This window comes from Balaenoptera ricei, chromosome 20, assembly GCF_028023285.1.
Source record: "Balaenoptera ricei isolate mBalRic1 chromosome 20, mBalRic1.hap2, whole genome shotgun sequence".
Lineage (NCBI taxonomy): Eukaryota > Metazoa > Chordata > Mammalia > Artiodactyla > Balaenopteridae > Balaenoptera > Balaenoptera ricei.
Genome location: NC_082658.1, coordinates 17,118,581 through 17,133,222, shown reverse-complemented (window position 1 = coordinate 17,133,222; position 14,642 = coordinate 17,118,581). Strand labels below are relative to the sequence as shown.

Here is a 14,642-nt window from a genome sequence, read left to right as displayed (position 1 = left end):
CAGAAATAAATGAAATAGAAACAAAGAAAACAATAGCAAAGATCAATAAAACTAAAAGCTGGTTTTGATAGACAAACAAAACTGATAAACAATTTGCCAGACTCATCAAGAAAAAGAGGGAGAGGACCCAAATCAATAAAATTAGAAATGAAAACGGAGAAGTTACAACAGACACCACAGAAATACAAAGCATCCTAAGAGATTACTACAAGCACCTCTATGCCAATAAAATGGACAACCTGGAAGAAATGGACAAATTCTTAGAAAGGTACAACCTTCCAAGACTGAACCAGGAAGAAATAGAAAATATGAACAGACCAATCACAAGTAATGAAATTGAAACTGTGATTAAAAATCTTCCAACAAACAAAAGTCCAAGACCACATGGCTTCACAGGTGAATTCTAGCAAACATTTAGAGAAGAGCTAACACCCATCCTTCTCAAACTCTTCCAAAACACTGCAGAGGAAGGAACACTCCCAAACTCATTCTACGAGGCCACCATCACCCTGATACCAAAACCAGACAAAGACACTACAAAAAAAGAAAATTACAGACCAATATCACTGATGAATATAGATGCAAAAATCCTCAACAAAATACTAGCAAACAGAATCCAACAACACATTAAAAGGATCATACACCATGATCAAGTGGGATTTATCCCAGGGATGCAAGGAATCTTCAATATACACAAACCAATCAATGTGATACACCATAGTAAGAAATTCAAGGATAAAAACCATATGATCACCTCAACAGATACAGAAAAAGCTTTTGACAAAATTCAACACCCATTTATGATAAAAACTCTCCAGAAAGTGGGCATAGAGGGAACCTACCTCAACATAATAAAGGCCATATATGACAAACCCACAGCAAACTTCCTTCTCAATGGTGAAAAACTGAAGGCATTTCCTCTAAGACCAGGAACAAGACAAGGATGTCCACTATCGCCACTATTATTCAACATAGTTTAGGAAGTCCTAGCCATGGCAATCAGAGAAGAAAAAGAAATAAAAGGAATACAAATTGGAAAAGAAGAAGTAAAACTGTCACTGTATGCAGATGACATGATACTATACATAGAGAATCCTAAAGATGCCACCAGAAAACTACTAGAGCTAATCAATGAATTTGGTAAAGTTGCAGGATACATATTAATGCACAGAAATCTCTTGCATTCCTATACACTAACAACAAAAGGTCAGAAAGAGAAATTAAGGAAACAATCCCAGTCACCATTGCAACAAAAAGAATAAAATACCCTGGAATAAACCTACCTAAGGAGGTAAGACCTGTACTCAGAAAACTACAAGACACTGGTGAAAGAAATCAAAGATGACACAAACAGATGGAGAGATATACCATGTTCTTGGATTGGAAGAATCAATATTGTGAAAATGACTATACTACCCAAAGCAATCTACAGATTCAGTGCAATCACTATCAAGTTACCAGTGGCATCTTTTACAGAACTAGAACAGAAAATCTTAAAATTTGTATGGAGACACAAAAGATCCTGAATAGCCAAAGCAGTCTTGAGGGAAAAAAATGGAGCTGGAGGAATGAGACTCCCTGACTTCAGACTATACTACAAAGCTACAGTAATCAAGACAATATGGTACTAGCACAAAAACAGAAATACAGATCAATGGAACAGGATAGAAAGCCCAGAGATAAACCCATGCACCTATGGTCAACTAATCTATGACAAAGGAGGCAAGGATATACAATGGAGAAAAGACAGTCTTTTCAATAAGTGGTGCTGGGAAAACTGGACAGCTACATGTAAAAGAATGAAATTAGAACACACTCCCTAACACCATACACAAAAATAAACTCAAAATGGATTAGACACCTAAATGTAAGACTGGACAGTATAAAACTCTTAGAGGAAAACATAGGAAGAACACTCTTTGACATAAATCACAGCAAGATCTTTTTTGATCCACCTCCTAGAGTAATGGAAATAAAAACAAAAATAAACAAATGGGACCTAATGAAACTTAAAAGCTTTTGCACAGCAAAGGAAACTACAAACAACACGAAAAGACAACGCTCAGAATGGGAGAAAATATTTTCAAACGAATCAACGGACAAAGGATTAATCTCCAAAATATATAAACAGCTCATGCAGCTCAACATTAAAAAAACAAACAACCCAATCCAAAAATGGGCAGAAGACCTAAATAGACATTTCTCCAAAGAAGGCATACAGATGGCCAAGAAACACATGAAAAGCTGCTCAACATCACTAATTATTAGAGAAATGCAAATCAAAACTACAATGAGGTATCACCTCACACCAGTTAGAATGGGCATCATCAGAAAATCTACAAACAACAAATGCTGGAGAGGGTGTGGAGAAAAGGGAACCCTCTTGCACTGTTGGTGGGAATGTCAATTGATACAGCCACTGTGGAGAACAGTACGGAGGTTCCTTAAAAAACTAAAAATAGAACTACAATATGACCCAGCAATCCCACTATTGGGCATATACCCAGAGAAAACCATAATTCAAAAAGACACATGCACCCCAATGTTCATTGCAGCACTACTTACAATAGCCAGGTCATGGAAGCAACCTAAATGCCCATCGACAGACGAATGGATAAAGAAGATGTGGTACATATATACAATGGAATATTACTCAGCCATAAAAAGGAACGAAATTGGGTCATGTGTAGAGACGTGGATGGATCTAGAGACTGTCCTACAGAGTGAAGTAAGTCAGAAAGAGAAAAACAAATATTATATATTAACGCATATATTTGGAACCTAGAAAAATGGTCCAGATGAACTGGTTTGCAGGGCAGAAATAGAGACACAGATGTTGAGAAGAAACATATGGACACCAAGGGGGGAAAGTGGGGGGTGGGGGGGGTGTGGTGGTGGTATGAATTGGGAGATTGGGATTGACGTGTATACAGTGACGTGTATAAAATAGGTAACTAATAAGAAACTGCTGTATAAAAAATAAATAAAATTTAAAAAAAAAAAGGAATCCCAATTGAGACAGTTTGTCCACTCAAATTTTAAAACCCAAACAGATAAAGAGATCTTTATGCTTTCAGTCAATACCCTCACTGCCTTGACAGAAATCTGAGATTTTACAAAATACCTATACTCTTAAAAAGAAAAAAGGGAAGAAGGAGGGGTGGGGGGAAGGGGGAGGAGCAGGAGGGGGAAAAAGAAGAGGAGGAGAAGGAGATGAAAAGGAGGATGACAAAGAGGAAGGAGGAGGAGGTAGTTTAACTCTTTAGCAGAGGAAGAGAGGCCAGAGAAGTTTAAACAGTTGTCTGATATCTAAATGCAAAGGTCAGATTTCTGTAGTTATTAACTATCTCTATATATACTCAATACGTAGAATTCTACCAAATCACTAAAGTACTGGATAATTTCTGAATTTGAAGGCTGTCATTTATAAGTGCATATAGGAAATGGTAGGGGGTGAGGCCAGACCTATAGATCTCCAGTGTTTTAATAATTCCTCCCTTCCTTTTCACCCCCAAACCTATTTTGTCTAAGTTCTCACAACCTTTACATACATGGAAAGCTTTGTAAATTTCCTTGAGAATTAATTCAGGAAGAAAGGCAAACGTGGAACATATGTACTCATCATAGGATATTCTCTGACACAAAATTCAAGGCTTTATTGACTACTTGATTCTTAGATCTCTTCAATATCCGGAGAGGCAGTTCAGAATACAGACCCTGGAACCAGACATCCTGATTTCCAAACCCAGTTCTGCCAATTACTAGTTGTACAAACTTAGTGAGTCATTTCCTTTTCCTCTTTTTCTCCTGGTTCCTGGACCAGGAGAACCAAGTTCTAGTCCTAGTTCTGCCTGTGACTTGCTTAGTGACCTTGGGCCACAGTTTCTGCATCTGTAAAGAGAAGGAGCCAGGGGACTGCACTAGATCGTCGTTCTCAACCAAGGGTGATTTTGCCCCCAGGGGATGTTTGACAATGTCTGGAGATACCTCTGGTTGTCACCGCTAGAGATGAGATGGGGAGTGTTACTTGGCATCTAGTGGGTAGAGGCCAGTGATGCTGCTAAACATCCTACAGTGCAAAGGACAGCCAGCACCCCATGACAATTATCCGGCTCAAGATGTCAGTGGTGTCACAGTTGCAAAGCTCTTGGCTCCAGCTCCCTCAAAGACCACCTCAGAGGTCCCCAAGAAGTGGGGCTGAGAAAGCCCATTTGAACGGTTTTATGTTATGGGCTTTCACGAGAAAGGAACAATGTAAGAGTTAACAGCATGGGACTTCCCTGGCGGTCCAGTGGCTAAGACTCCGCGCTCCCAATGCAGGGGGCCCAGGTTTGACCCCTGGTCGGGGAACTAGATCCCACATGCCACACCTAAAGATCCCTCCTGCCGAAAAGAAGATCCCACATGCCGCAACTAAGACCCGGTGCAGCCAAATAAATAAATAGAAAAAAAAAAAAGAGTTAACGGCATGGACTCTGAGGCCAGACTGCCTGAGTTCAAATGTGACTCCACCACTTACTAGCTATATGTCTTGGACCAATTACTCAACCTTTCTGACACTCAGTTTCCTCTCCATAAAATGGGGACAATATAGTATCTGCCTCATAAGGTTGTTGTGAGGATTAAATAAGTTAATATATGTAAAGCATTTAGAAGGGTGCTGGCCCTATACAGGTATTAGCTAACATCATCATCACCACCTAAATATGGGAATAAAATGGAAAAAAACACCAACCATTTCACTTTAGGAGTCACATGAGTTAGGTTCCTCAGTGGAAAGGTTTTGAAGACTGAACAAATTCAAGCAGAGTTCCTCACACGTCAGAAACTCTGCTCTCCCTCCTTCCCTTCTCCCACTCTTTCCTCTCTAATGCTTCCGCAGCTGCTTAAGCACTCAGATGCAAATGTTCTCACGGTTTGGAGGGAATACAAACTACTTGTACCCATTCTATAATGCAAAAAGTAATTGGAGGAGGTAGTTTGTTACACATCTAGAAATTGTTTTTATCTTTTAGTAGAAAAGGACAGGCACGTCTGCCTATGCTCGGTAAGGGGCTGCAATTAAAGCCCTGGGGATCCAGGTCTCACCCTCTTCTCCTCCACGGAAACTTCATGAAAGGAGTGGGTCCTATCTGTCCCCCTGCTCCTTTGCTGTGCTGTCAGGGGAGCCGCCACAAGACAGAAACAGCCTGTGATAGCACCTTTTTGTTTGTTTTTTAATTACACAAGTAGAAATATAATATCCCAGTTAAATATTCAGAGAAGAGGTACACAGAGTGAAAGAACAAAAATCTCCCTCTATTTCCATCTTAAATTCCCTTTCACAGAAGTAAACAATTTTTTTCAATTTAATGTGAGTTCATATGGACTTCTGTAATGCATTTACTTCAGTTTTTTTAAATTACTAAAACATATCTGTACATTTAGAGCTATACCATTTTAAGATTCGCTTCACTCTATTCCACAATGAGGATGGGAGGATGCAGCATAGTTTATTTAATCATTTCCTTACTGGTGGACATTTAGGTAAAAACTTAGACTTCAACTTCATAGTGACCCGATTACTGATTTATAAGTAACTCAACTGTAGTTGCCAGCAAATCTAATCCATTGGTGATTCTATAGACAGCTCTGCCTCCCCAAAAGAAAGAAATCACTCTAAAAGTCTGTTTATAAATAAAAAATGCCAACTGAATTTACATATAATTTGACTCTGAGATATAAGCACAACTACATTATTTCTATTCAAATGTAAGTAAATTTAACCTGAAAAATTAAAACCAATGGAAAAATTAATTCAAGGTTAAATTTTTCAGTTTATTAAAAGGCACCCATAGTATTTTTAGGGTGTCTGCTTTATCTCTATATCCTGCTCTAGAGATTCTGGAAATCACATGATCCATAAGGCCATTTTCTTCTTCTAATTAAAAAAAAAAAAAAAAAAACCATAAATTCCCCAACCTGAGTTAGAATTAGTAAATTATTAAATTATTACATTCTTCATATTCAAGTATCATCTATAAGTACTCTGTGGAAAAGCAGAAAGGGTAAGTTTTGCATCTCTAACTAGTGAGCAATTGCTTTCTTTTCCTTTCTTAATAAATTACAGGCAGACTTGAACAGATGTCAGGTTGGCATTCAAAACCTAAAATATAGCTGAAAAGCAAGTTATGACTAATACAAGGAAAAAAGATGAATGTCAGAAAGCTTCATTTTTTTTTTTTTTTTTCAAATTTCAGATAAGCTCTTTAGCCTTAGGGTTCCTTTTACAGAGCCCTGGAGTTCGGTAAGATGTCTTAACCACCATGTAAATTGCAATCTCTCCTCATGAGTTGGGGGTGTGAAAATGCATTTTAAGAGTGTCAGTGTTTATGTTAATCTTAGCAAGAACTCCCTCTCTCCCAAATATGGCATGTACAAAACCTTAGTGCCCTTTCTTCCACTGTATTTTATTTGCACTGTTCTTAGCATGTGAAAGCTGTCTGCATGTGACTGAAAGGCTCCTTATCTTCTCCGAAGCTCTACTTTGCAGAGTAACTGCAGTTTCACTTGTGATATCAGAAATGAGTTGCTTTCCTCTAGAATTTCAAAAGAAACCTTAAAAATACAGATTGAAAATGGACTTAGAGAGGGAGGCGCAGAAAGGGGGACCAAAAAGAACAGTGTCAGTTTCAAAGAAAGGGCATACAAAACTCTAACCAGTGGCTTTCCTCCCCACTGGGCAGCCTGCATATCTACAAGGTACGGGTCCACCCAAAGACAGGACAAGGCTTGAGGCCTTTAAGTCTCTACACTCTTTTCCTTTCAGCTCTAATACAGATAACTTCTGCAAAAGCCCCTTTCCTTGGATACATGTGAACCTAGTCCTAAAATTATATTACAATTCTTTAATTCTTTAACAATTATTTCACTGTTCTTTGAAAAAAAATTGTTATTGTTGTTTTTGCTCTGACATTTACAGTTTAGAGGTAACTGCCAGGGATGCCAAAAAATGAAGTTTCTTTGTGGAAACTATCTTTTCCAACAAAAGAGCTACAATGAGAACTGAGGTAATCAATTATTTATCCAGAGCACTCTGCACAAAACTGTACACAAGGGAATAAGCGTGGTGAATGTCTGAACAGGAGTGCATGCATATGCCATAGACACCTGGGTGCACTCAAGGACTGCTGAGTTTATTCACCCATACTTCCAGATGCTGGTTTTTGATGCCCACATTTCTATCCTGGGACCCAAAAGGTACTTCTATATTATCCCACAAATGATTTAAGGTCTTTCCTAACTTAACGGCTATAATTGTAGGCATTGGAGGATATTCTAACTAAATTACTGAGGGCATCTGCTAAGTGCAAGGTTTAGGTCTAGTTTTCCTTGCTAATGCTTTCATGTGCTTTCAAGGAAGAGCTGCCCCATGTGGGTTTGGGTGAGTCCAACTGCTCCAGACAAAGAAAAAGTTAGTTACACTGATTAAATAGTTGCACTGATTAAAACAAGAACAACAAAAGTCTAAACTGATATCCCCCCAAAGTAATCCCTTTTCATACTTCTACATATGACCTTTCTTCCATTCTCTATAGGGCTGGCTGTATGTGACTTCTTTTCCCTTTTAAGGCCTTCCTTGACTTTAATTCTATAAAAATGTTACAACAAAAACAGGAAATACTTGAATGTATTTCAAGAGAGAAACTAACATTTTGGAAACTCTAGGACACTTATTTCATGTGTATTACCTCATCTGATCCCTATTTTTTCTGCATAAATGTGTGCCTCTGGTTAGTCCTTTGGTCTCTCTGTATCTCACTGGCAAAACTCTGTATTACTTAAGGTATATTTGCAGTTCTCAAAAGCAACATGAAGTTTTTCAAGCGAAAGGAAAGAACTATATTACTTACAATTATCAGTCTCATAAACACAATGACAGAAGATAATTCTAAATTTATCACTTTGTGAACTTGAAACTTTGATATACAGGCAAAAAGATTCATTTAGTTAAGATTCCTGTTTACAAAGCAGACATAACTCTAGACTCCATGGTAAAAACAATGATTTGGTCTCAAGCCAAAAGTAAAAATGTTCTCTGCTTAAACAAAATAAAATAGTCCCATAAGCTACATTAATTATTCTTTTCTAATCCCTATTTTTTTTTCCATTTGAATTGATTTAACCAATCATATCCAGTGTCCAGTGAGATCCCACAACCATATAGGTTGACTATTTAGTTAACAGAGAAGGAGGAAAAAAATTAGCTAATTTTGTTCCCACCCGGCAGGGTAAAAGAACACAGGATATATATAAAAAAGGACACATGTAATGTCATTTTATTTATTTATTTTTAATTAATTAATTTATTTTTGGCTGCGTTGGGTCTTCGTTGTTGCGCACGGGCTTTCTCTATTTGCGGCGAGTGGGGGCTACTCTTCGTTGTGGTGTGCGGGCCTCTCATTGCGGTGGCTTCTCTTGATGCGGAGCACAGGCTCTAGCTGTGCGTGCTTCAGTAGTTGTGGCGCACGGGCTTAGCTGCTCCGTGGCATGTGGGATCTTCCCGGACCAGGGATCGAACCCGTGTCCCCTGCATTGGCAGGCGGATTCTTAACCACTGCGCCACCAGGGAAGTCCCTGTAATGTCATTTTAAATTAAATGTAGCAATCTGTACTTTTATATACCTTTATCAAAGCCCAATGAGAACTTTAAAATCACACTGTACTTAGAAGGCAATGAAATAGTCTATTATGTAATTCCCCCGAAATTCAAACGAAAAAAGAAGCCTCTGTTGGAAAATAAGGAATGACACGTGCACAGCAAGAGAATTATTTTTCAGCCATTTTACCATAAAAAAAGTAGCATAAGGACACTGAGAATCTTCATTCAGAATAAAGAAAAAAATGTCTTTCAGTTCAGCTCAAAAGCCAAGGTACCTTTAGACTTAATGTCTTTTTTTTTTTTTTTTTTTAGACTTAATGTCTTTTAAATCAAATTGATAACACAAGCTTCTGAAGAGCAAAAGGCCATAAAGAGAAAAAAATTTACTACATAAAAAAAAAAAAAGAACTCATTTATGCCTAACTAAATCAGTATAAAAGTATTAGAAAAGTAAATCCATAAAAAAAGGTTCTGGGGATTTCCCTGGTGGTGCAGTGGTTGGGAGTCTGCCTGCCAGTGCAGGGGACACGGGTTCGAGCCCTGGTCCGGGAAGATCCCACATGCCGCAGAGCAGCTGAGCCCATGCGCCACAACTACTGAGCCTACGCTCTAGAGCCCGCGAGCCACAACTACGGAGCCCACGTGCCACAACTACTGAAGCCCGTGCACCTGGAGCCCGTGCTCCACAATAAGAGAAGCCAACGCAATAAGAAGCCCACGCACTGCAACTAGAGAAAGCTCAAACGCAGCAACGAAGACCCAATGCAGCCATAAATAAATAAATAAAATATAGTAATTCTCTGTTTGCCTAAAACAAGTTAATGGTTAATGTTGCAATTAAGTAAAAGATTTATTAAAAAAAAAAAAGGTTCTGAAAAAAAAAAAAAAAAAGGTTCTGGGTAGTAGTACTCACCAACAAAACTGAAATTCAAGGTCCCTGGTCAAAAAGCACATTAACAACAACAAAAAGCATACTATATAATTCAACTAATTTCAATATGGATTGCAAAAACAGATTAAAGTCACTCAGAAATTCCAAATCTGTTTTGATTTAATGTCAAACTCTTCAACAGCTGGCAGAGTCACAAATTGACTGAAATGAGTTTACTCCTTTACGTGTTATCTCCTCAACCTCAGACAGAGGCCCTAATGAGCAGGGTCTGGATAATGCACAAACAGGAAACTAGTATCTGAATAACTGAATCCTCAAAAGTTTCTAAACCGTGAGAAAATACTTATACTATAATTAAAAGATATAACTTATGGAAGCAGCATTTTTTCTACTGTTGGCTGAAGAGTATACATGCTCAAAGAAACAATCATTAGACTATTTCTATATGGGGCTCAGGCTTGAAAACTAGTAAAAATATTCCACAAGAATAACTTAGAACATTTGGAATCACCCTTTAATCTCTGCTTATACCCCAAGTATACTTAAACAATATTTCCATGTCTTTATTTAAAAGTTTTATGGATTTATTGTGCCTCAAAATACACATTACCAAGATAGTGAACTACCATATTTTTAACTATTTTCCAAATTAAAATTCTGTTTTTTATGGACTTGGCCTTTGTATCTTTCAGATAGAAAAGTATGCTATTGCCATTTCAAGGTGTATAAAACTCAGGTGATGAGGGTCTCTGTCATTTTCTCTTAATCCAAATCCAAACTCGACCTTTAGCCAGTGAACAGGTGTGTGCTGTGCCTGTAATTTATCAGAGTGAGCGACCAGGCAGAAAAGCTACCAACAATAGGAGGTTGATAGAACCAAGCACTTAGTGCCTGGAAAGCAGTTCTTATCCCCACCATGATGAATATACTTTTATCTCCCAGTAGCAATTTAAAGATAAAGAATGATGGAGGTGAAGGGAGTAATATATTTGTATTCCTTCAGTTTTTTTGGATACTGTTTTTAATACTAATAGTCTGTCAGAAGTTGTTATGTTATAAATTCCTTTCTCAGATATTCTGTTGCTCACATTCCAATCCAACCTATGATATGGATATGAAAACAGTCATGACAGCATTTCCACCAGGGCAAATAAAGCCATTTCACACACACAGATAAATTAAATAAACCTTCAAGAAAAAAGTGATAAATGACTAGTGCGTTTCTTTGTACGCAACATGGAAATTCCAACGTCTATCCTGCATCTGTCCTTTTGCACAAATTTAAAACATGTCAAGTATCCATTTACTAGGTATGAAGATGCACCAACTGGGTAATACAACAGTACAATAAAAAGAAACAACAGCTAATATTAGAACAACGCCCATAGTCTAATCGGTAATGACTATTCAGCAGGGTAAATCTGACCTCTAGTGAATCTTTAAAGTCAGATGAAATCTCTAAATATGCCCTATTAAAAAATGCATAAATATATAAATAAAATGAAATTTCTAAATATGTCCTATAGAAAAATATACTTGAATACATAAAATCAAGCAACCACAAATATTTCTATGATTTCCCCATAAAATTAAAATGTAATTTTAAAAATCCTAATACTTCAAAGATTTTTTTAACTTTTTTTTTAAAGTTAAAAATACTTTGTCAGGTCTGAAAAATAATTTCAAAACATTACTGAAAAGAGACTTTATCACATCCATTTCTTTAAAAAACAATACAAGATTTTATCAAATTTTCCTTTTTAAACTCACCCATCTGTTCCACAATCTCTGGAGGAAATACCCGGGAAGCAAACGCTCGTCGAAAAATATCTGAGAATTCCTTGTCCAGACCTCCTATTCCCATTTTTTCAAAGTTCCAGTCAGGATTGATGATAGACTGGCGGTTTTCCTTGGTTTTAGCTTTGCCTGTGTCAAGCAAAGACAATCAAACGTGAGACAAGAACCTCATCACTAAATGTAAAAAGACAGAACTCCCTGGGTATCCTCAGTGAATAAAGAAAAGCTACCCTTATACAAAGATGAACAACATGCTCTTAGCTGACTTCTAAGAAGGATGAGTTTTGCTATATTCACTACTTTGTCTGGTCCCCATTTAGGGTCAGTAAAACACTTTCAAAATGACTAGCTAAACTCATGCTGCAGTCAATCCGTGGAGTCTGGTCTTATTAACCTCTAATCCTAACCAAGTTAACTAACTTGGTTGATTAGAAGAAACACCATGTGCATGTCTGATGAAGAAAACACTAGTTGCCAGAAATGCAACTGAAATCTAGCAGTCCCTCAAGGCTCCTAGAGCAAGATTTAAAAATACATATATTTATCTAGATTAAGTATATAATTGGGAATATAACCCCTCAGTCTGAAAAGATGCACTAAGTTTGATGCCTTATTTTTGGTTTTTCTTCATCTGCACACAAAAGTCTAAAATCATCCTAAAGTCTTTCATGATTTCAAAATTCATGTTTTCAAATTCTTTCGCAAATGAAAATTATCTAACTTAAATGTCATAGTGCCCCCTAAAGTAACTCAAGAGAACCACATTAACTATCTCAAACACAAAGAATAAAAGTGCCTTAGTACATTCCACTATAAACAAAAAAAAGAAAGTAATATTATAGTTTTTTTTTAAATTAGGGAATAAAAGGTCACATTAGAAAAAGTTTACCCTAGAAAAAGAAAAGATGCTATTTGTATAGTTAGAGTTTTGTGGACTTAAACATTTCCTTTATGAAGCTATCAAAAATATTTTTCTTACACTCTACTGCCCTCTTCTGGTCAAATTTACTGCATGTTAAATCACTACACAATTTTACTTTCCCACGGAAAAAAAACTATCACACCTTTGCATGAATTACTTAGAAATATTCACATTGTACGAAAGTCATGCAACTCTCTTGGGATAATATACCTTAACAAAATGTGTACAGAATATGATATACAAAGAAATCACTCCAGAAATGTATTGGATCAATAATAGGAGATTATGATATAGCCTACATCCATGAAACAATATGTATAGTCATTAAAAATTATATTGTAGAAGTGTATTTATTAAGATGCTTGAAATATGTTAAGCAAAAAAGAACAAATTATAAAACAGTATGAAAATATAATCAAATTTAAAAATTTTAGAGTGTGTTATTTTTGAGTATCCATATTTCATGAGCTAAATATTTTATTTTATAATTAAGAAAAAACAATAAGGGAGGAATGATAATTTATGGATCAAGAGAAAGGCCACATATTCGAAGTTAAATGACTTTGGATATAATGGTGTGCAACCATCGAAAATCCTCTACCTTGTACTGGGTTAGACATAACATAGTTAAGTCAACCAAAAATAAGAATTACTATACAATTAACAGCATCATTATTCTGGTGAGTTACTATTTGTAGAGATCAATCTGCATTATTTTAATATAATAAAAGTAGGGCTAACGTACAAGAGTAGGACTGAACTATGAATCTGTTGGAAAGACGCTCTTTACCTGCACATTCATCATTTAACTCAATCGGTAATGGATGTGATGCTAGTATCACATTTAACACACAACCAGCTGAGGGACATCCTACAAAATAAATGACCAGCTCTCAAGGTCATGAAAGACAACGAAAATCTGAGGAACTGTCAGAGACTGGAGAAGACTATGGCAACTAACCCACTAAATGCAATGTGGAATCCCGAGTTAGATCCTGGAACAGAAAAAGGATATGATGAAAAAACTGGTGAAATCCAAATAAAGTCTGTCGTTTAGTTAGTAGCAATGGAACTACGTTAATTTAGTTTTGGTGGCTGTACTATGGTTATTTAAGATCTAACATCAGAGGAAGCTGGTGAAGGGTATACAGGAACTTTCTGAACTATTTTTTATGGAACCTCTGTAAGCCTGAACTTATCTCAATATTAAAAGTTTAAAAATTAATTTTATCTGTATCTTTTCCCTTATTTTTAATGTAGTTACTAGGAAATTAAAAATGACATACATGGCTCACATTATATTTCTATTGGACAACACTGACATAGTGAAGGTTTTAAATTCTTTTCTACATCATCACATTTGACAGATATGAAACACTCCATGATTCTGTGATAAGCCTCCTCAAGGGAGGTGTCCCTATTCTCCTTCCCCGCTTAAAAATCACTGAAGTTGAGTCACATGTTATAACAGAGATAGTCCCACTTTACTCAGAATCTTCTAAAAACTGTAAATCTTACCAATAAGATTGAGTGATGAATTTTCTGCTTTTTCAAATGCAACTTGACTGTTTCCAACAACCAGTCCTACTTCAATCTGTATAGAAAGACAGTAATTAGTAGTTAGTCTAATAGCAGACTTCTGGACTTCTCAAAGCAAGGCAGAAAACAAAGGGGAAATGAGGTCTCTCTGAGCAAAGTAAATCTTCCAAACTATCAGCTAAGTTACATTTACTTCAGTCATAATTACCTTCTATTATTCCTATTTTATTTCAACACATATTTTTGATAACACCTGTCTTATTATTTATTTACAATAAATATCACTTGCATTCAACCAGAATTACAAGTACATATACAAATTTCAAATTACTATTAGATCTGCAAGTAAGTATATTTTACACTATATTTTAATAAATATGCTGGCTAGAAAAGCAATTTTTTCCCCTACTATCTTAAAAGAAAGAGCACATAGGGGCTTCCCTGGTGGTGCAGTGGTTAGGAATCCGCCTGCCAATGCAGGGGACACGGGTTCGTGCCCCGGTCTGGGAAGATCCCAAATGCCGCGGAGTGGCTAGGCCCGTGAGCCACAACTACCAAGCCTGCGCGTCTGGAGCCTGTGCTCCGCAACGGGAGAGGCCGCGATAGTGAGAGGCCCACGCACCGCGATGAAGAGTGGCCCCCGCTCGCCGCAACTGGAGAAAGCCCTTGAACAGAAACGAACACCCAACACAGCCATAAATAAATAAATTAAATAAATAAATTAAATAAATAAATAAATAAATAAGAAAGAAAGAGTACATAATATAAAAGAAATCACTGAGGGAGAGAATGGCTAGGAAAATTATATTAATTTGCATAATGCACATCATAAAGATTATTAAAAATAAAAC

The 14,642-nt window shown here is 36.7% G+C and overlaps 1 protein-coding gene across 1 annotated transcript in view; it reads right to left on the bottom strand.

The window, feature by feature from the left end:
* The window catches only part of NSF (N-ethylmaleimide sensitive factor, vesicle fusing ATPase), a 161,432-nt gene that overhangs the window by 98,226 nt on the left and 48,564 nt on the right, over positions 1–14,642 (bottom strand). Inside the window, exons 7-8 of the mRNA XM_059907700.1 lie at positions 13,771–13,846; positions 11,304–11,459 (exon numbers count right to left, since the gene is read on the bottom strand). Coding sequence (XP_059763683.1) covers positions 11,304–11,459; positions 13,771–13,846 — 232 coding nt within the window. The remainder of the gene's footprint in view (positions 1–11,303; positions 11,460–13,770; positions 13,847–14,642) is intronic.